Source organism: Neofelis nebulosa, chromosome 8, assembly GCF_028018385.1.
Source record: "Neofelis nebulosa isolate mNeoNeb1 chromosome 8, mNeoNeb1.pri, whole genome shotgun sequence".
Taxonomy (NCBI): Eukaryota; Metazoa; Chordata; class Mammalia; order Carnivora; family Felidae; genus Neofelis; species Neofelis nebulosa.
The window spans coordinates 7,506,236-7,528,751 of NC_080789.1; the positions used below are offsets into that span (position 1 = coordinate 7,506,236).

A 22,516-nucleotide genomic window follows, 5' to 3' on the forward strand; every position below is an offset into this window, starting at 1 on the left:
TTTATGTACTTATTTTGAGAGAGAGAGAGAGAGAGAGAGCGAGAAACCCAAGCAGGCTCTGCACCGTTAGTGAAGAGCCCAATGTGGGGCCAGAACTCACAGAACCATGACATTGTGACCTGAGCCAAAACCAAGAGTCAGACACTTAACCAACTGAGCCACCCAGATGGCCCTAGATTGTCTTTTCTCTAAGGCAAGTTGCACCCCATTAATTTCATGATTGGGTAACATGTCAGAATAGGCAATTTAGACAATACCTTAGAGAACTTCCAATTTCTTTTTTAGTTTTATTTTCTGAATTCACATCCAAATTAGTTAGCATATAGTGCAACGATTTCAGTAGATTCCTTAATGCCCCTGACCCATTTAGCCCATCCCCCCTCCCACAACCCCTCTAGTAACCCTCTGTTTGTTCTCCATATTTAAGAGTCTCTTATGTTTTGTCCCCCTCCCTGTTTTTGTATTATTTTTGTTTCCCTTCCCTCCTGTTCATCAGTTCTGTGTCTTGAAGTCCTCATGAGTGAAGTCATATGATACTTGTCTTTCTCTAATTTCACTTAGCACAATACGCTCTAGTTCCATCCACGTAGTTGCAAATGGCAAGACTGCATTCTTTTTGATTGCTGAGTAATACTCCATTGTATATATATATATATACACACACCACATCTTCTTTATCCATTCATCCATCGATGGACATTTGGGCTCTTTCCATACTCTGGCTATTGCTGATAGTGCTGCTATAAACATTGGGGTGCGTGTGTCCCTTCGAAACAGCACACCTGTATCCCTTGGATAAATACCTAGTAGTGCAATTGCTGGGTCGTAGGGTAGGTCTATTTTTAGATTTTTGAGGAGCCTCCATACTGTTTTCCAGAGTGGCTGCACCAGCTTGCATTCCCACAAACAGTGCAAAAGAGATCCTCTTTCTCCGCATCCTCGCCAACATCTGTTGTTGTCCGAGTTGTGAATGTTAGCCATTCTGACAGGTGTGAGGTGGTATCTCATGGTGGTTTTGATTTGTATTTCCCTGATGATGAATGATGTGGAGCATACTTCATGTGCCGGCTGGCCATCTGGATGTCTTCTTTGGAGAAGTGTCTACTCATGTCTTTTGCCCATTTCTTCACTGGATTATTTGTTTTCTGGGTGTTGAATTTGATAAGTTCTTTATAGATTTTGGATACTAACCCTTTATCTGATGTGTCATTTGCAAATCTTCTCCCATTCCGTCGGTTGCCTTTTAGTTTTGATGATTGTTTCCTTCGCTGTGCAGAAGCTTTTTATTTTGATGAGGTCCCAGTAGTTCATTTTTGCTTTTGTTTCCCTTGCCTCCGGAGACATGTTGAGAAAGAAGTTGCTGCGGGCAAGATGAAAGAGGTTTTTGCCTGCTTTTTCCTCGAGGATTTTGATGGCTTCCTGTCTTACATTGAGGTCTTTCATCCATTTTGAGTTTACTTTTGTGTATGGTGTTAAGAAAGTGGTCCAGGTTCATTCTTCTGCATGTCGCTGTCCAGTTTTCCCAGCACCACTTGCTGAAGAGACTGTCTTTATTCCATTGGATGTTCTTTCCTGCTTTGTCAAAGATTAGTTGGCCATATGTTTGTGGGTCCATTTCTGGGTTCTCCATTCTGTTCCATTGATCTGAGTGTCTGTTTTTGTGCCATAGAGAACTTCCAATTTTAAAAAATGAGTTACAAATGTCAGAGCCAAACAGCCATAAGGAAGGAATTGCTCACAATTGCCCTAGGCCTTTGCAGAGCATTATCAGGCTCTCTGCAGCATTCAGTCTGAGGTGCCAGAGGCACCCAAACCTCAGCCTGACCACTTGGTGCCTCTCTCCACACAGCTATCCTCTAGGAAAATGGGAAAAATGAAGACAACAAAGCAAGTTGGTTTGTTTTTTTTTAAGTCAAATCTACTAATTTTTTTGATGTTTTTATTTATTTCTGAGACAGAAAGCATGAGCTGGGGAGGGGCAGAGAGAGGGAGACAGGAACCAAAGCAGACTCTGCACTGACAGCAGAGAGCCCGATGCAGGGCTCGAACTCACAAGCCATGAGATCATGACCTGAGCCAAAGTCAGACACTTAGCTGACTGAGCCACCCAGGCACCCCCCAAATTTATTAAATTTAAAACACATCTTCTGTTCTGAACCATGCCTTCCTATACTTAACATTAGTGTTAAAAAGGCCCTTTCTTTTTAAGAAATGACGCTGATGAAGGAAGGCAGGCAGGCAGGCAGGCAGGAAGGAAGGAAGGAGGAAGGAAGCTGACAGGGGACAATGATTTGTGTGGCATGCAAACAAGGGAGGTGTTGTTTCAGTATCCTTACTTGGAGAAATTCAACACCTGCCACCCCATGTTGATCCCCTCAATTCTGTGTGCACATTCTGGTGCTAGCATACAACTTTTCCAGAACACAATTGTCAATGAGGGGCAGGTACAGTCACTAAAGAAGACACAAAGAAGAAATAGCTGGGATTTTAATTTTACCCTTAGAATCTCAGTAGCAGCCAAATTTGAGAAGTGATGAGCACTGCTGACCGGGGAAAAATATCGGTCTTCACTGCCATTCTCTCTGTCCTCGCTCCCTCCTACCACCAAACCTTATTCATCTATTCATGCATCTGTCTATCCGTCAAGTAGTTACTGAATGACTCTGGGTGCCAGGCACTATTCTAGGCATTGGGATACAGCAATGAACAAAACGATCCTCTTGGGACTTAGAGGAAGACAGAGGGAGAGAAAGAGGGGGAAAAAAAAAAAGTAAAACCTCAATCAGACGTTGATAAGTATCATGAAAGATAATGAAGCAGGAGCAAGGAGAAAAGAGCCAAGGTGGCGGGGGAAGGTGCAGTTTAAAATAGGATAGTTGGGGGGCGCCTGGGTGGCTCAGTCAGTTGAGCATCCAACTTCGACTCAGGTCATGATCTCGCAGTCCGTGAGTTTGGGCCCCACATCGGGCTCTGTGTTAACAGCTCAGAACCTGGAGCCTGCTTCAAATTCTTTGTCTCCTACTCTCTTTCTCTCTCACCTCTCCTCTCTCTCTCAAAAGTAAACATTAAAAAAAAATTTTTTTTAATAAATAAATAAATAAATAAAATAGGATAGTTGGTGGGTGCCTGGATGACTCAATCGGTTAAGCACCGGACTCTGGACTTCGGCTCAGGTCATGATCTCACGGTTTGTGGGTTCAAGCCCTGCATCAGGCTCTCTGCTTCCAGCACAGAGCCAGCTTTGGATCCCCTGTCTCCCTCTCACGGCCCCTACCCAGCCCTCCCTCTCTCAAAAATAATAAACATTAAAAAAAAATTTTTTATAGGATAGCTGAGAAAGGCTTCCATTGAGAAAATGACAGTGAACAATGACCTGACAAAAGGTACAAGCCAACCTACAGACTGAAAGAGCATTCCAGACAGAAAATCTAAGGATCCTCTAAAGTGAGGTGGCAACTGTTGTGTTCAAAGAACAGCAAGGAGAGGTATTTGTACACCTATACTGAGAACAGCATTGTTCACAACAGCCAAAATACAGAAGGAACCCAAGTGTCCACCAATGGATGAACAGATAAATAAACTGTGATGCACACATACAATGGAATATCCCTTGAAAAGAACTCTGGGGCGCCTGGCTGGCTCAGTTGGTGGAGCATGTGACTCTTGATCTCAGGGTTGGGAGTTTGAGCCCCACGTTAAGCATGCGCGCACTCCGTCTCGCTCTCTCTCAAAATAAACACTAAAAAAATAATAATGAAAAAAAAAAGATGATGGTGATTTGGACCAGAGTAAGAGTGGCAGAGGCAGTGAGAAGGGGTTGGAGTCTGGATATATTCTGTAGGTAGTAACAATAAGATATGCCGACAAACCGGCCAAGGAGTGTGAGAGAAGAGTCAAGAATATCACTGAGGTTCTGGGCCCGAGCCACTTAAAGAATGGTGCTGCTGTGCACTGAACAGGGAAGGCGACAGGGAGAGCAGGCTTGAGGGTGAGGACACTTGGGTGGAGATGTCAAGTAGGTAGTTGGATTCTTATCCAAGCCCCCCTCCCCCTCCCCCCACCCCGAACTCGGCTAATTAAACAGTTCATCTAGAATCACAGATTATCAGATGAACCCCAGGTGAGCCGAGATCACCAAGTATTTTTTCTTCATTTGGCAGATGAAGAAATGAAAGCCCAAGGTCACATGCCTAGTCAACAGCAGTTAGGAGAACTCAAGCCACTTAAGCCTCAAGTCAAGCTTTTTCCACCATACTACTTCCCTAATTTAAACGAAGGTGTTACTGCTTCATGAAACAAATATTTATCAAGCCCCAGAACTTGTGCAGTGCTGTCTGAATTAATGATTGGCATAGTCCCTGCCCATGCTGAGTTTACAGTTTGGTGGAGAAGACAGATACCAAGTAATCACTCAAGGGACAATATAAGCAGCTATGTCAGAGAGGTGCTATGAAATTAAAAGTTAATCAGCTGAAACAGTAGAAAGGTGGAGAACCTAAGCTAGACTGGGAGAATGGCTTCTCCCAAGCAAGTGGTATTTTAATCTGAGAAATGAAACATTACAGGAGTTCGCCAGGCAAATCAAATGGGGTTTAGGAGAGGGAGTCCTAGCAAACTCGCAGGCCCAGAGCAGCATGTGCAAAGGCCCCACGGCGGGAAAACACCTGTAACTGAAAGACAGAGAAAGACAGCTTGGCAGGAGCAAAGTGCAGCGGAAATGGCATAAAATAAGGGGAAGAGGTAAAAGGGAATCCGGAATCATGAGGGAACTTGTAGGGGTAGGAGAAAAGCACCCTAGCAACCTTGAACCACAGCTCATCTGAGTCTTGCTACAACACCTTGTGATCCCCCTGGAACACTAGATGGGAGGCCTCTAAAGGAGCTGCTGTGAAGACTGTTTAGCAAAGAAGTCCGTATAGATTTTTTTTTTTTTTTTTTTGAGATCTGGATGCATTTTAACACTTGAGCACTTATGCTGTGCCAAGCAACAGGACACAGACACCAAGAAGAGTAAGACAGCCCCTAAGCTAATATATATTAGTCTGACCAAGTTCAGCACATAAATGCAACCAACTGTCATCTATGCTAAAAAGGAAGCACAAACCAGAGGCAGGAGTGCTGCAGAGGGAGCAATTAACTCTGGGATGCCAGGGCAAAGTTTCACTGAGTGGGGCTGAGGAGGATAAAGAAGACTTTGCAAGGCATTCAGAGGACAGACAGTATGGAAAAGACACGGAATCACAAGTGAAGTGTGTAAAAGCTACGAAGTACTCCAAACGGTAAGATGCAAAAGACAAAGCAGGAAATGGTGGAAGGTCAGGCTGGGTGAGGTTCCCTATGCTAAAATTTGAATCGCAACCTTTGCTTTACAAGAGGCAACGCCACACAATGGAAAACCTAGATCTAGCTCCAAAGCCCAGCTCTACCATTTACTGGCTGCGTGACCTCAGACAGGCTTCACCTTTGAGCCCAATTTCTTTGTGTGGAAAAAGGGGGTAATAGGTGCAGCATTATGTGAGGTTGGAGAGGACATGGATGGGCTCCCCCCAAATGCCAACTATTAGGTAAAATGCTACAAGCAGATTTTGGTTTTTGGTTTTTGTTTTTCAAATAGCATTTACTAGGGTTTTTCCAGCCAGTTCAAAGAGCAGGACATACTTCATGGAGAAAATTTAGAAAGAACCTAATACACGATTTTAGACTCCCTGAAGCCCACCCAGGGATACCTACCACCACTCCTCCCACCAGACTCCCTGGTCTGACACCAGGTACTCGGTGGTATTTAATACTCAGTGAGTCTGAGAGAGGCAGCAAACACCTGCTCCATGCCAAATCTAACCACCACCCCCCAAGTCACTGGCACCATAGCACCCATTATACCCACACCAAACAGGTATCATGGCTGAGGTTTCTATGCAAAGACCATTTTTAAAATTAAAAAAAAAAAAATGTTTATTTTGAGAGAGAGAGACAGAGACAGAGGGAGGGAGGGAGGGAGACAATCACAAGCAGGCTCCACACTCAACACAGAGCCCACCACAGGGTTCAATCCCACAGGATCATGACCTAAGCCGAAATCAAAAGTTGTATGCTCAACCAACTGAGCCACCCAGGCACCCCTGATATTCTTCATACCTCTGTATTTTCCAACTTTCCTAAAATGAGTAATTACCTCCATAAACAAGAAAAAAAGTTAAGAAATTAATTTCACCTTTTTTTTTTTTTTAATTTTTTTTTTCAACGTTTTTAATTTATTTTTGGGACAGAGAGAGACAGAACATGAATGGGGGAGGGGCAGAGAGAGAGGGAGTCACAGAACCGGAAACAGGCTCCAGGCTCAGAGAGAGGGAGACACAGAATCGGAAACAGGCTCCAGGCTCCGAGCCATCAGCCCAGAGCCTGACGCGGGGCTCGAACTCACGGACCGCGAGATCGTGACCTGGCTGAAGTCGGACGCTTAACCGACTGCGCCACCCAGGCGCCCCTAATTTCACCTTAAAAGCAGATATTAACAAGTACTGCAACTTGCTGACTACTGAGGTTGGGGAAAAAGTAGTCTGGATCAATATTATTTGAAGAACGATTATGATTTGTGGCATATAAAAAAAAATAATAATAGTGCTCGCTTCGGCAGCACATATAATAAAAAAAATAATAGGGGCACCTGGGCGGCTCAATCAGTTAAGCATCTGACTTCAGCTCAGGTCATGATCCCATGGCTTGTGAGTTCGAGCCCGCATCGGGCTCTGTGCTGACAGCTCAGAGCCTGGAGCCTGGCTTCGGATTCTGTGTCTCCCTCTCTCTCTGCCCCTCCCCTGCTCCCACTCTGTCTCTCGCTCTCTCAAAAATAAACACTAAAAAAATTTATTTAAAAAAAAACATAATAACCTACTAGAATTTTACTTTTATTTCCTAAGCCCAAAAGTAAAACATACTCAATGCTCAGTTCAACCTGGCCCTAGGACCCACAGACATTCCTGAGATCACCCATAAGGCCAGCCAACTCAAGTATCACAACAACCAAGAAATAGGAAAATTGTTTCCCACACCTGGAACCCAAGTCCCAGGCCTTGTGAAATTCTCATGGGTAAACACCAAGCCCTTATCTAGAAGAGATACTTTCACTAAGCCCTTACTAACCTCTGCTTCCTCTGGAACAAAGGAGCCTAGAGCAGGACTGAGCAGAAACGTCTCTTCAGCAACCTCCCCAGGCCACTAATTCAATAGGATGGGGCCAAGAAGCTCATTTTCTTCCAGAAAGCCTATTCCACTACTGGATACTTCTAATACTTCCCAACCACAACAAACGCCTTTTTTTTTTAATATTTTTTAAAAAATTTACTTATTTTGAGAGAGACAGAGAGAGCATGGGGAGGGGAGAGAGGAGGAGGGAGGAGGAAGAGGGAGGAAGAGAGGGAGAGAGGGAGAGAGGGAGAGAGGGAGAGAGGGAGAGAGGGAGAGAGGGAGAGAGGGAGAGAGGGAGGGAGGGAGGGAGGGAGAGAGGGAGAGAGGGAGAGAGACAGACAGAATATCCCAAGCAGGCTCTGCACTGTCAGCACAGAGGCTAACATGGGGCTCATACCCACGAAACTGGGAGATCATGACCTGAGCCGAAATCAAGAGCTGGATGCTTAAACCGTCTGAGCCACCCAGGCGCCCCCCACAACAAATGCTTCTTATACTGACCTGAAACATGCCTCCATCACATCAGAACACAGATTCCAGCACTGGAGACCTGGGCTCAAATCCCGACTCCACCCCCAACAAGCTATGTAACCTCGCGTGGCTGTATTTATCATCTACACATCCCATCTCTAAGTGGGGATAACCTTCCCAGGCCGCAGTGAGGATTAAGGAGAGCACCTGTGGGAAAGTACCCGGTCCAGTGTCTGACACTCAGCAGGCCTCACTTCCTAGCCCTGCCCTTTGGAACCAGATCAAATGAGCCTGGTCACTCTTCCACACCTCAGCCTTTCCAATCTTTGAAAACCCTAGTCGTGTCTTCAACACTGTAGGAATCCACACCGCATTTCCTCTGCTATCAAACAACTCCCTGATTTTACAGTGGGGTGGAAGTCTCCCATAGTAGCCAGATGCCCACAGAACTGTTCTGGAGTATTAAATAGCTGTTAGCTGTCACTCTGCTCCATTCCAGCTACTCTGCTAAACCTTGCTGTACAAAGTTCAGCCTCTCTAACTGCCCCGAAGGCCCAGAGGCCCAGAGACAGAAGTGGCCTGCCCAAGGTCACATGGCTGGGAAGCTACAGAGCCCATGCTCTTCTCGCTGTGCTACAGAAGGTGTCTCAACCTCTGTTCTGGCCCAACAGCCGCTGCGCTCAGCCCTCGATGGGGGCTCTTAGTCCCAACTGCTGAACCGGACGGAGTGCCTTCGGTGGAGTCTGGCTCCTTGGGTCTTGGCAGTGCCCCCTCCCTTACTGGATGGGATGCAAATCTCTTGGGCTCCAAGGGAGTAAGGGAGCCTCTGCTGATCTTACCTCTACTGACAGAATTCTTTTTTTTTTTTTTTTTTTGATGTTTTTATATTTGAGGGAGAGAGAGTGAGCGCACGAGCAGGGGAGGGGCAGAGAGATAGGGACAGAATCTGAAGCAGGTTCCAGGTTCTGAGCTGTCAACACAGAGCCTGATGAGGGGCTTCAACTCACGAGCAATGAGATCATGACCTGAGCCGAAGTCGGACGCTTAACCGACTGAGCCACCCAGGCGCCCCCAGAACAAATTCTGAAGGGGAAACATACCCACAGTAGACCCCACTGGGGAGCCTGGCAAGAAATGAAATGAAAAAAACTGTGCCAGGCAAGGTCACAAAGGCTATCTTATGTCACCTTCCCAACAATTGTGCCAAATGGGATTGTGACAAGTCAGGTTGTCCCTTGTACAGATGAGAAAATGGAGACTCCGACAAATGAAAAAGAAACTCCACTAAAATGTAAGCTCCCTGCAGGCAGAAAACTTGTCTAGTCAGTGAGGCATTTTATTTGTATGACTGTATTACACCCCTGGAAAAAGAATCTCAGGATTTTCCCTCCTGTGTGTTTTCGCCTTGCTTCTTCATGGTCCATGATGCCAGCTGAGGTTGTCAGTACAATGAAACCAAACTGGCAGGACGGGAGCAGATTATTCTGCCATTTTTCTAGATCTTTGAGTTGTACATCAAACCTGGGGCTGATCACTCCACACTTGTTTAACCTGCCTGTGAGGTTCACAACAATTTTCCCAGCTCTGTGATCATCGATGATTTCAAATTCGCCAATGTAACCATGCTTCACCATCACAGTCAGAAATCGGGCGACGACTTTGGAGCATAGCCTAACAAGAACCTGGCGTCTGCCTCTTTTCAGCATTGTTAATGCTCTTGAGAGCATCTGCCAGGACACTGATGCGCACCATTATGGTGGCACGGAAAGATGGCGGAAAGAGGACAGGAGGGGCAGGCAAGTGCACGGAGTTACGGAAAAGTTGTCTAGTCAGGTTGCCATGTATACTCAGAGCCTAGAACAATGTCTGACACACAGGAGTTCAAGAAATATTTGGTCATGAAAGAGACGAAGGCAGAGCCATAATTTGAACACAAGCCTCTTCATCGTGCTTTCAAGTTCACGTTTTGAGTGCCTCTAGCAGAGGTGCTGAGCCAGCAGCACCCGTTCGTGGAGACAAGCAGAGGAAAAGGGACACACCTCGTGGCACGTCATGCGCACACCCACACAGAACTCTCGCTTTCCCATTTGGCCAAAGCCAGACATGCTACTCTCTCTTCCCAAAGGACAGAAGTCTTCCCTTGAAACCACTTCTATTCAGAAAACAGTCCAAACCAAAAGGACTGACATTCTCGGACAGGAGGCCAGCCTGGTAGGGCCAGTCTGACCTTTTGTCCATCCTGTGAAGCATGGCACATGCCAGCATTGTCTCAGGGAACCACGGGTTGGTGAGCCCCAGAATGTGGGGCAAGCCAAGGAGAAGTGGCTGAGCTGTGCAAACAGGCTGGGCTCCTGGAGGAGGCCTGGTCTCTTGAGGCAGCTGCTTCAGGGAGAGACAAAGAAGTCACCAGCCCCATTCTGACCTGCAGAGTGCCACTGTGGAAACACTCCAACCCATGCCAAGTAAAAGAAAGGGCATGCACTCTGGAACTGGATGGATCTGGCTTAGAATCGCAGCTCCCCTGGCTATGGGACCTCGGACAAGATTGTTCACCTCTTTGAGCCTGTTTCCTGTTCTGTAAAATGGGGGTAAAAGAGCGGGATTTTGCGACAATTACAGAGAATGTACCGCTTTGCAAATGCAGAGAAAAAAGTCTGGAATGATAAACGTGAAATTCCTATCAGTGTTTGCCCTTGGGGACTGTAATGGGGAGGAGAGTTATGAATACACCGCATTCTTTGAGGAAAAAATATATGAAAAGCACAGAGCTCAGTTGCTGGGTTCCTGACAGGCATTCAATAAAGGTAACTTGCTATTACTCAGTTCCCCTTGGAGGATATGCTGCTACTAACACACCGTGTATTACAAAAAGGACCGCGGGGTGCCGTTTTCCACCATGTCCCTAGCTCGCAAACAAAGTCCAGGAGCCCGAGAGCAGGCCCCAAGCACAAGGGCAGCACATAGCAGAACTGAAATGGGATTGAAAAGGTCTCATCTATCCACTCATGCTGCCCTTGAATGTCTAACATGACCTATCCAACCTATGCAAGCCCTGTCCAGCAGCAGGGAAACACACTACCTTGTGCGGCAGCACATCTCACCAGGAGGACTTCAAGGTCTCGGTAGAGTAAGACCCCTGGTTCCTCTGACCATGACCCTCAGCGGCCTTCCGGCTCATAGCTGTTAGCTTGTAGCTGCCCAGCTCTTCCTGGCAGGGAAGCCTCAGGCAGGCTCTGTCTAGTGGGCTACACAGGAATGCCTGTCAGTCAGCACCCTCCTAAGAAGCAGCAGCTTCCCACACCTCTGCTGCTTCTAACAAATTTCTCCCGCCCCTGGGAGATGATGCCTGGCACCTCTCCCAAGAATCCAGAGCTAAACAGTTTTCTCCCGCCAGGAGGCAATCAGCTAGCTTGGTTGCTATGCAACTGGCAGGCACAAAAGGAGATGCAGTCCCGTTCAGAGGCTTGGGAAGGGGGCAGGGAGCTGTGACTCTCCAAGTCACAGTCTCTAAACAGGCTCCAACACTTTCCTTTAAGGAATTGATAGCTGCACTCATCTGCTTACTTGTCCTTTACTGCTGGTGTCAGTAGCAGGGACTCCAGGCACACTGTGAACTGCATGCAAATCCTGAGCCCTACTCTGGCCCCCGGGGCAACAGCTCTGCACTAACACACTTAGGAAGGGCATCTTCTGCAAGCTCAATAGGCAGCCTGTGAGGCCGACCCACAGCTCAGTCAAGGAATAAAGCTGCCTCTGTGGGACTCTCACCTCTAGCCTCTCCCTCTCAAGTTTGGCTGGTATTTGGGGCAGGAGGCAATGAAGGCCCCCAAATAGGGCGGGACCCAAATGAACTGTGTCCCCTATATCCAGCCTACTCCACAGAGATCTACTTTCTACTCCCTATCCCCGGGAAGTGCTCTGGGCAAAGTTTGGTCGAGTGGTAAAAACCCTGGGTCCTGCAATCAAACGAATGTGCATTCAGAATCTGGCTCTGCTGCGTGCCAGACAAACTACTGAACCTCTGTGGTTCTCAGTTTCATCATGAAAACAGGCTAACGATACCTGCTTCTTATGGGTGTTGTGAAGGCAAACGAGGCAGTCGTTGTAAAATGAGAGTTAGCTCAGTGACCGGGATCTCTGACACCGGCGATAGTGTGGAGCACACTAAACACGCCCCCATGACGCCCAAGTTCCACAATGGCCCACACCGCTTCCCTCCTTGCTTCAGCGTGTTGAGGTTAAGTGACTTCTTCCTCACCAGCATATAAGCTCGTCCACAGGCAGGGCCTTTGTCTTAAACCAGCTCTATAGCTCTCTCAGTGAACAGTAAGAACACGGGGGCGCCTTGGTGGCTCAGTCGGTTGAGTGTCCATCTTCGGCTCAGGTCATGATCTTGCAGTTCGTAGGTTCAAGCCCTGCATCCAGCTCCGTGCTGACAACTCAGGCAGAGCCTGGAACATGCTTTGGATTCTGTGCCTCCCTCTCTCTCTGCCCCCCCCCCCCCCCCGCTCACTCTGTGCATCTCTCGCTCTCTCAAAAATAAACATTAAAAAAAATTTTTTTTTAAAGAACACCACCACAAATGTCCAGAAGGTGAAGGAACCCAACTACACAGCACTGAAGTGTAGGGGTTAAGGGGGCTCCTGAGACCTCTTTGGTTCCTTGCACAACTGGCCCCAGAATTGAAGCTCCCAAAGCTGTCTCAGACCCTGCAGGGCAGAAGCAACAATACTCCCCACTAGGCCAAACTTCCCCCAGGACCTGGACTTCGATGATAAAAATACAACAAGTGCAATTCTAAAGCTCATTTTCCCAATGTTGCCCTTCAATTTAGAGAACAAAATCAGGAAGCCAACAGATTCATTTCTGCCTCTTCTCCCAACTCTTTTTTAATTTTTTTTTTAACGTTTATTTATTATTGACAGAGTGACACAGAGTATGAGCAGGAGAGGTGTAGAGAGAGGGAGAGACACAGAATCTGAAGTAGGCTCCAGGCTCTAGGCTGTCAGCACAGAGCCCGACGCAGGGCTCGAACTCACAAACTATGAGATCATGACCTGAGCCGAAGTTGGATGCTTACCCGGCTGAGCCACCCAGGTGCCCCCTCTTCTCCCAACTCTTACAGAAGCACCAAAAGGTTTTCCTGAACTACTACATACCCGAACTCCATGGAGATTAGGGGAGGAACAAGCAGTTTCCTTACAGCCAGTATTTTTTTAAACGTAAGAGCTCAGGAAAAATGCCAAGGCAATGGAGGCTATAAGCCATCTCAAGAGCTGGAGACTGAGACCAACTTTCACCAAGCACCCGTACCTGGCACCAGATTTGCCCTATTTACTTTTTTTTTTTCAAGTTTACTTATTTATTGAGAGAAACAACAAACCAGCAGGGGAGGGGCAGAGAGAGGGGGGAGAGAGATAAGAAATGGGCTCCGTGCGGACAGCAGCGACCCTGATGTAGGGCTCAAATCCATGAACTGTGAGATCATGACCTGAGCCACCCAGGCGCCCCCTGCACTAGGTACTTTATACACACAGTCCTACTATTGATCCCATTTACAGCTGTACCAAAAAACCATAAAATACCTAGGAATAAACCCAACCAAAGAGGTGGAAAATCTATACACTGAAAACTATAGAAAGCTTATGAGAGAAATTGAAGAAGACACAAAAAAAACGGAAAAAGATTCCATGCTCCTGGATAGGAGGAACAAATATTGTTAAAATGTCGATATTACCCAAAGCAATCTACATATTCAATGCAATCCCTAACAAAATAACACCAGTATTCTTCACAGAGCTAGAACAAATAATCCTAAAGTTTGTATGGAACCAGAAAAGACCCCGAATAGCCAAAGCAATCTTGAAAAAGAAAACCAAAGCAGGAGGCATCACAATCCCGGACTTCAAGCTGTATTACAAAGCTGTAATCATCAAGACAGTATGGCACTGGCACAAAAAGACACTCAGATCAATGGAACAGAACAGAGAACCCAGAAACGGACCCACAGACGTATGGCCAGCTAATCTTTGACAAAGCAGGAAAGAACATCCAATGGAATAAAGACAGTCTCTTCAACAAGTGGTGCTGGGAAAACTGGACAGCGACATGCAGAAGAATGAACCTGGACCACTTTCTTACACCATCCACAAAAACAAACTCAAAATGGATGAAAGACCTCAATGTAAGACAGGAAGCCATCAAAATCCTCGAGGACAAGGCAGGCAAAAACCTCTTTGGTCTTGGTGGCAGCAACTTCTTACTCAACGTGTCTCTGGAGGCAAGGGAAACAAAAGCAAAAATGAACTACTGGGACCTCATCAAAATAAAAAGCTTCTGCACAGCAAAGGAAACAATCATCAAAACTAAAAGGCAACCGACGGAATGGGAGAAGATTTGCAAATGACACGTCAGATAAAGGGTTAGTATCCAAAATCTATAAAGAACTTATCAAATTCAACACCCAGAAAACAAATAATCCAGTGAAGAAATGGGCAAAAGACATGAATAGACACTTCTCCAAAGAAGACATCCAGATGGCCAGCCGGCACATGAAGTATGCTCCACATCATTCATCATCAGGGAAATACAAATCAAAACCACCATGAGATACCACCTCACACCTGTCAGAATGGCTAACATTCACAACTTGGGCAACAACAGATGTTGGCGAGGATGCAGAGAAAGAGGATCTCTTTTGCACTGTTTGTGGGACTGCAAGCTGGTGCAGCCACTCTGGAAAACAGTATGGAGGTTCCTCAAAAATCTAAAAATAGACCTACCCTACGACCCAGCAATTGCACTACTAGGTATTTATCCAAGGGATACAGGTGTGCTGTTTCGAAGGGACACACGCACCCCAATGTTTATAGCAGCACTATCAACAATAGCCAGAGTATGGAAAGAGCCCAAATGTCCATCAATGGATGAATGGATAAAGAAGATGTAAAGGGCGCCTGGGTGGCTCAGTTGATTAAGCATCCGACTGCAGCTCAGGTCATGATCGCACGGTTTGTGAGTTTGAGCCCCGCATCGGGTTCTGTGCTGACAGCCTGGAGCCTGTTTCCGATTTTATGTCTCCCTCTCTCTCTGCACCTCCCTGGCTCAAGCTCTGTCTCTGTCTCTCAAAAACAAATTAATTAATTAATTAATTTTGGGGCACCTGAGTGGATCAGTTGGTTAAACACCCGACTTTGGCTCAGGTCATGATCTCTTAGTTCATCAGTTCGAGCCCCACATCAGGCTCTGACCTGACAGCTTGGAGCCTGAAGCCTGCTTCAGATTCTGCGTCTCCTTCTGACACTGGCCCGCTCCTTCTCTGTCTCTCAAAAATAAACATTTAAGGGGCGCCTGGGTGGCTCAGTCGGTTAAGCATCCGACTTCAGCTCAGGTCGTGATCTCGCGGTCCGTGAGTTCGAGCCCCACGTCGGGCTCTGTGCTGACCACTCGGAGCCTGGGGCCTGTTTCAGATTCTGTGTCTCCCTCTCTCTGACCCTCCCCCGTTCATGCTCTGTCTCTCTCTGTCTCAAAAATAAATTTAAAAAATGTTAAAAAAAATTTAAAAAAAAATGAACATTAAAAAAAAAAGATGATATGGTATATATGTGTGTGTGTACACACACACACACACACACACACACACGATGGAGTATCACTCGGCAATCAAAAAGAATGAAATCTTGCCATTTGCAACTACATGGATGGAACTGGAGGGTATTATGCTAAGTGAAATTAGTGAGAGAAAGACAAATATATGACTTCACTCATATGAGGACTTTAAGAGACAAAACAGATGAACATAAGGGAAGGGAAACAAAAATAATACAAAAACAGGGAGGAGGACAAAGCATAAGAGACTCATAAACATGGAGAACAGAGGGTTACTAGAGGGGTGTGGGAGGGGGATGGACTAAATGTGTAAGGGGCATTAAGGAATCTACTCCTGAAATCATTGCTGCACTACATGCTAACTAATTTGGATGTAAATTCAAAAAAATAAGTAAACATACACACAGCCCTACTTAATATTCACAATTATCCTGAGAGGCAGAAGGTACTATGCCCATTTTACAGATGAGGAAACTGAGGCTCTAGTATGTTAATTATCTTGTCCATGGTCTCACAGCAAAGGTGGAATTCTAGACCAGGCTCCAAAATTGGTGTCCTTTCTTTTGACCCAAATTTTGCAGAATGAACCCAAGAAAACCATTATCCATGCTTTTTAGGGCCCCCAAAATAAAGAACAGAGTCTACAGGTTCATTCAGAAATAACGTGAGGAAAAATTCTGCCCCTATCCTCAATGTTAGAAAGGGCCTGTTCCTTAAAAAATAAAGACAAGTGGGGCGCCTGGGTGGCGCAGTCGGTTAAGCGTCCGACTTCAGCCAGGTCACGATCTCGCGGTCCGTGAGTTCGAGCCCCGCATCGGGCTCTGGGCCGATGGCTCGGAGCCTGGAGCCTGTTTCCGATTCTGTGTCTCCCTCTCTCTCTGCCCCTCCCCCGTTCATGCTCTGTCTCTCTCTGTCCCAAAAATAAATAAAAAACGTTGGAAAAAAAAAAAAATAAATAAATAAAGACAAGTAAAAAAAAAAAAAAAAAAAAATTAAGGGCCTATTCCTACCACAACAACAGAAACTATTCACAAATTTTTACAGTGTATCAGAGTTGGCCTTCTGGACCCTTCTTAATGGGAGGGTAGCTATTAAGAGTCCCATTTTTTTAATGTTTATTTATTTTTGAGAGAGAGTGTGAGCAGGGGAGGGGCAGAAAGAGAAGGGGACAGAGGATCTGCGGTGGGCTCTACACTGACAGTAGCAAGCCTGAGCACGATGTAGGGATCGAACTCACGAACCATGAGATAACGACTTGAGCCAAAGTTGGACGCTTAACTAACTCAGCCATCCAGGGGTCCCAATAGCCCCATTTTGCAGATGTGTAACCTGAGGGCCACAGAGGGCTGAAACCCTCCCTGAAGATATGATAGATAAGGATAGATAAGTCTGTCACAGAGGAAGTCTCTCTCAGGTTCCTGATATTCCTTGCAAGGCTTTTTAAAAAGTGCCAGTAGCCTCCATGTGGTCCCTCCCCTCTTTCATACACAAAGGCCCAAAGCCTACCACTACCTTTCTAATCAGGTGCAGGGAAAAACAAGTCAAAGAAAGCTAGAGCCAACAAAGAGGCGGTTCAAGCATCAACACTCACTTGGAAGTATGAACCAGATAGCCCTCTGGGAGACACGAGGCACCAGAAAAAGGCCAGAAATAGAACAGGGCTCACTTCAGAAATGACGCTCATACTCAAGTGAGGGACCCTGGACAAGACACTTGACCCCATCCGCTTCCTCACCTGTGAAATTCAGGTACTGTTGAGAGCTGATGGAAGGTCGAAAATTTGTAAACAAGCTTGGGGCGCCTGGGTGGCGCAGTCGGTTAAGCGTCCGACTTCAGCCAGGTCACGATCTCGCAGTCCGTGAGTTCGAGCCCCGCGTCAGGCTCTGGGCTGATGGCTTGGAGCCTGTTTCCGATTCTGTGTCTCCCTCTCTCTCTGCCCCTCCCCCGTTCATGCTCTGTCTCTCTCTGTCCCAAAAAAAATAAATAAAAAACGTTGAAAAAAAAAAATTTAAAAAAAAAAAAAGAAAAAAAAAAAAAAGAAAATTTGTAAACAAGCTTTAGCCATGTTACAAGGACTATGCAAACACGTGACCAACAAATTCAACTACCCTCAGGTGCTTAGACCACAAACCTAGGAGTCATCCTTAATTATTCCTATCCCTCACATGCTACATCCAATCCATCTGCCTCCAAAATATCTCCACTACCAGAACCCTAGTCCCAGACACCATCACCACTCCCTGGATGATTCCAACAGCCTGCACTGGTCTCCCTGCCTCCTCTTTGTCCCTCTGTGGTCCACCACCCATTCAACAATCCAAATGACTTTCTTCAACCATAAATCAGATCCTGTCGCTCCCTGGCTTCAAACCTTTGTGTGTGTGGGGTGGGGAGCGTGGGGGAACAAAACCTTCCAGCGGATTTTCATTCCACTTGGGAGTAAAACCAAAGCCTACATGACCTTCCTCTCCTCTCAACACCTCAGCCACACTGGCCTTATTTTTTCTTTAAGATTTTTAGGGGTGCATGGGTGGCTCAGTCAGTTAAACGTCCGACTTCAGCTCAGGTCATGATCTCACCATATGCGAGTTTGAGCCCCACATCGGGTTCTATGCTGACAGCTCAGAGCCTGGAGCCTGCTTCGGATTCTGTGTGTCTCTCTCTCTCCATCCCTCCCCCACGCACATGCACTCTCTCTCTTTCTCGCTCACTCTCTCTCTCTCAAAAATAAACATTAAAAAAAAAAAAGATTTTATTTTTAAGTAATCTCTACACCCAACGTGAGGCTCAAGCCCACAAGCCCGAGATCAAAAGTCACACCCTCCACCAACAGGCCAGCAAGGGACCCCAACACTCGCCTTATTTCTTATCAACACACCAAGTTCATATATACATCAGGTGCTTTGCACATGCTGCTCAGACTTGAAATCTCTCCTCCCAAAATACTGAAGGGCTGCCTTCTTATCATCTAAGTATTGGCTCAAATGTCACCTCTTCTGAGGGCCTTCCCCAACTACCCCAGTTAAAGCCGTGTCACATCCCCACCCTTACCCTCTCTACCACACAATCCTACTTGCCTTCCTGGGAGCACTTAGTAGGTACATTTTTTTATTTGTCTACTTGTTTTTTTTCTGTCTCCCCAAAAGTACAATATAAGCTCCACTCTTCTTGTTCACTATTACACTCCCAGTGTCTAGGCATACGTTCAATAAACATTTTGGGCACAGCTGGCTCAAAAGTCCAGTGTGCTTTCCCAGTTCTCAAGATGATTGCTCTATTCCTTCTGCCCAAATTGGAGATTGGAAATTTGTTTATTCATCCATTCAATCATTCATCCATTTACTCAACTCAAATCAACAGGTGACTACAGGACAGGACACCCAAGACGATACTACAGTGACATATAACTTAGAATGACCTGTTTCATAATCCCCAAGGTTTTTTTTTCTTAACACAGCACTTTATCGAGAACTTAACTTCTGCTAAATATGGCAAACTCTTGTATAGTTAACTGTCATCTCAGATTTACATGTGAGAGGTTATAGGACTTCCTCAAGGTCACATGATGAGAACTCAGCACCCTAGTACCTCAAGGCAAAACCAAAGACCTAGAAAATGTATTTGCAAGTGGCCAACCTCTTTTATTTACCATCCATAGTCATGGGCACAAGAATAAAAAATAAACACCAGAGAGTTAATGTGGCTTTTTCAAAATCTTCACCTCTGTTTTCCTCACTGCTTCTAACCCTACTACCTGGTGGCAGGCACTGTTAAATAGTAGACCACTCTCAACTTAAGGAGATCTGTTCTCGGGTTACGAAGCATTAACGTTACCCTGGTTGACAAGCTGAGTCTTTTTTTTTTTTTTTAATTTTTTTTTCAACGTTTTTTATTTATTTTTGGGACAGAGAGAGACAGAGCATGAGCGGGGGAGGGGCAGAGAGAGAGGGAGACACAGAATCGGAAACAGGCTCCAGGCTCCGAGCCATCAGCCCAGAGCCCGACGCGGGGCTCGAACTCACAGACCGCAAGATCGTGACCTGGCTGAAGTCGGACGCTTAACCGACTGCGCCACCCAGGCGCCCCGACAAGCTGAGTCTTGATGTCAAAGGGAAGCAGTATAGTGCAGGTGCTAGGACTTCAGCTCGGGAATCAGAAAGGTACAAATTCAAATCAGACCTGCTGTGGACTGGTGATAAAGCAAGTTTATTTCATCTTACTTAATAATTAATTACACAGCACTAACTAGATATAGGCAAGGGTCTAAATACTTTGCAACTATGGTATGATAACTAGACAAGCCAGATGTACTATCATTATTCGTATCTTACAGGTGAGGAAACACGCACACAAAGTGAAGTAACCTGCCCAAAGCATTAGAGTCAGCATTCGAGACCAGATAGTGTGAGGCCAGAAACTATGTTCTTAACCATTGTACTGTGTTTCTTCTCTAGTCCTGTTTCAACAGGTCTGTCTTATCTCACAGGATCATGTGAGATTACTGGCACACAGTAGGGTAAACGTTATCTACTCTTAGTAGTGGTAGTAATTGCCATTATTCTATTATTTATTTTCACCTTTGGTCCAGCCAAGGACAGAAGAAAAATATTTTGGCTGCGAAAGACCTCCAAGGCCATCTGCAGTAAAATACATTAGAATACAGAAGTTCCATGAAAAGGGGAACTGTCTGCTTCGCCTATCATTGTATCCAAAGCAAGTAGTAGGTATCAATAAATATGCAGTGAATGAGGTAGGAATAAATTGAATGCATGGACAGGGTCCTGCAGACACAACAACTAAGGTAGTACCATCACCTCTCAAATGTAGCTAAACATAAAAGAGGTAAATTTACAAGGCTCTCAGAGGACAGTGTTAACTAGCCATTACTTAAGACAGCCTGGGGGCGCCTGGGTGGCTCAGTTGGTTAAGCGTCCAACTTTGGCTCAGGTCATGATCTCGCGGTCCATGAGTTCGAGCCCCACGTCGGGCTCTGTGCTGACAGCTCAGAGCCTGGAGCCTGTTTCAGATTCTGTGTCTCCCTCTCTCTCTGACCCTCCCCGTTCATGCTCTGTCTCTCTCTGTCTCAAAAATAAACGTTAAAAAAATTGTTTTTAAATAAATAAAAATAAATAAATAAATAAATAAATAAATAAATAAATGACAGCCTGGCTATTGAGAGGCAGTGCGGTATATAATGTCGTTCACTCATTTTAGGTGAATGAACAAACAAGGACACCTGGATTTTAATCCTCACTCTGCTACTGTAAGTTACCTAGGCTCTCAAGTTCTTGGATTATCCATCTGTAAAAGAGGAAGTAGAACTATATGATGATCATAAACAAAAATATCACATGTTCTTATTTCATAACAATCTGAATGGAAGCCTATTACCAAGTATTCAATAAACATTTGTCAATGAAGATCATCCCAAACTGACAGATGAGAAAACCAGAATTCAGAAGTAATTTGCTCAAGGTCACAGGGTTAGGACAGAATATGAACTATGGCCCAGATCTCCTTCTATACCAGCCTAACACTCATGCTTTCCAAGATCTTTTTTCAGTTCAGAAATCCCATGATATTGATCCTCTCTTCCAAGACCACTAAATCCGTAATGATTTAACCATCAAATAATATTGCCTGACATCATTACATTATGAGAGAGCAGGATCAGGAAAAAACAACCACCTGTATTTCTATAACGTTAACCTCGGAATCAAAAAATCTGAAAAAAACAATTAGAGCAAACCCCTTGTCCTTGCCCAGAATTGAGAGATCAGAAGTATTTAAATGATGATTTCATTTTAAACCATATGGTCTAAATTTCAGCAACGTGACTTAAAAAAAAACAATAACAACACCCTAATAACACAACGCTTCCCGAGAGAGTACAGCACATAACTTCTTTAATTTTATCATCAAAGTTGTGCCACTTGATTCAAAGTAGATTCACAAAGTTAAAATGTAAAGGTTGTCAGAAAATGTCTACTTTATTGTTTGATTTTTATTAACAAAACACATGCTTGATATTGAAACCTTGCATATAACTCCTTCCTGGTGCTGTCAAGTTACAAGGGGAAAAAAAAATCTGGCATCACAGTCAACTTTCTAGATGGTTCATAACAGAAGAGTCAAGGTCAAACCGTTGAGTCTCTTTATCCTCCCACCTTGTAATTGAGAAGCAACTAACTGTGAGCTCAAAATACTCTATACAGGTACTCTCACAAATACAAGTATTAGCTGAAGGATCATACTCTGGCCCAGAGAAGTTCTGTGAAGGCAGGCTGACAAGAACAAGAACCAAAGGGTAAGTTGGGCAGATGCTCAGGCCACAACACTTCGGTGACACTCAAAAGAGTAGAAACTTTCACCTACTTTCTAGCAGTTTCGCCACGTATCGAATGAGAATCATCATCTCACCAGATGATTATATGAATCAAATAATATGAGGAATGAAAACAGTCTTGGCAATCTTGCAAAGAAGAAAGTCTCTTGTATTACTATTTACTAAGTCTGGGCCCGGAAAGTCCCCTCGGCTTCTCGGCTATATGTTCCGCAAGACACTCTTAAAACGAACAGAATACTAATCTCTTCTCCAGATTCCAGGCCGGACAATCGTAGATGCAGCCGTGTAACAAGTCTCTGCTGCCGGAAGATGAGAAGTGAGGCCTTTCAGACACCGGGCCTAGTGGACTCAACAACGACCGCGCCCCCCAGTCACCTTGTCCTCACCTTGAGGAACGGAAAGAAACCCTACGAGAGGGGAGTGAAGTCCTCAGAAAGGGGTGCCTCCACTCTTCACCTGGCCGCCGTTTCTGAGACCTACGCTTCCCACCGGGCGCTTCCCAGGGCTGGGAGAGCTGAGCCGGGGACGCCTTGACCTCGGGCGCGGGAGGAGCGGGCACCGGCGCTGGGCCCGCGGCCGGGACAGGTGCAGGAAAAGTCGGCGGGAGGTCGGGCCCGCCTCGCCTTGCCTCGCCCACAGCCGCAGGCACAGTAGGAGGTACCCCGCCCTCGTGAACCCAGAGGTCCCTGAGTTGGCTCACCTGCAGCCGGGTCACTAGTAGACTGTAAGGCGCCATTTTGTGCACTGACAAAGATCAAGTCGCAGGAAAATGGCGTACAATACTGCGTATTTAAAGCTTTCGGGAAGGGGCGTGGCTTGAAGAGAAACTCGCAACAGTGAAGGTGGGGCCTCTGTGGAGGTGCCAGAGCCCGGGGAGCGCAGTGGGCGGAGCTCCCGTTAGAGACG

General features: G+C 45.8%; 1 protein-coding gene and 1 pseudogene across 2 annotated transcripts in view; both read right to left on the reverse strand.

Moving 5' to 3' along the window:
• ACO2 (aconitase 2) overlaps positions 1-22,470 on the reverse strand; it is a 57,651-nt gene extending 35,181 nt beyond the window's left edge. For both annotated transcript variants that reach the window (XM_058741185.1, XM_058741184.1), the window contains exon 1: positions 22,311-22,470. In XM_058741185.1, the coding sequence (XP_058597168.1) occupies positions 22,311-22,346 (36 nt within the window). In that variant the 5' untranslated portion in view covers positions 22,347-22,470. The remainder of the gene's footprint in view (positions 1-22,310) is intronic.
• Positions 7,312-9,423, reverse strand: LOC131518788 (small ribosomal subunit protein uS8-like; annotated as a pseudogene).
• Positions 22,471-22,516: the final 46 nt, after the last annotated feature.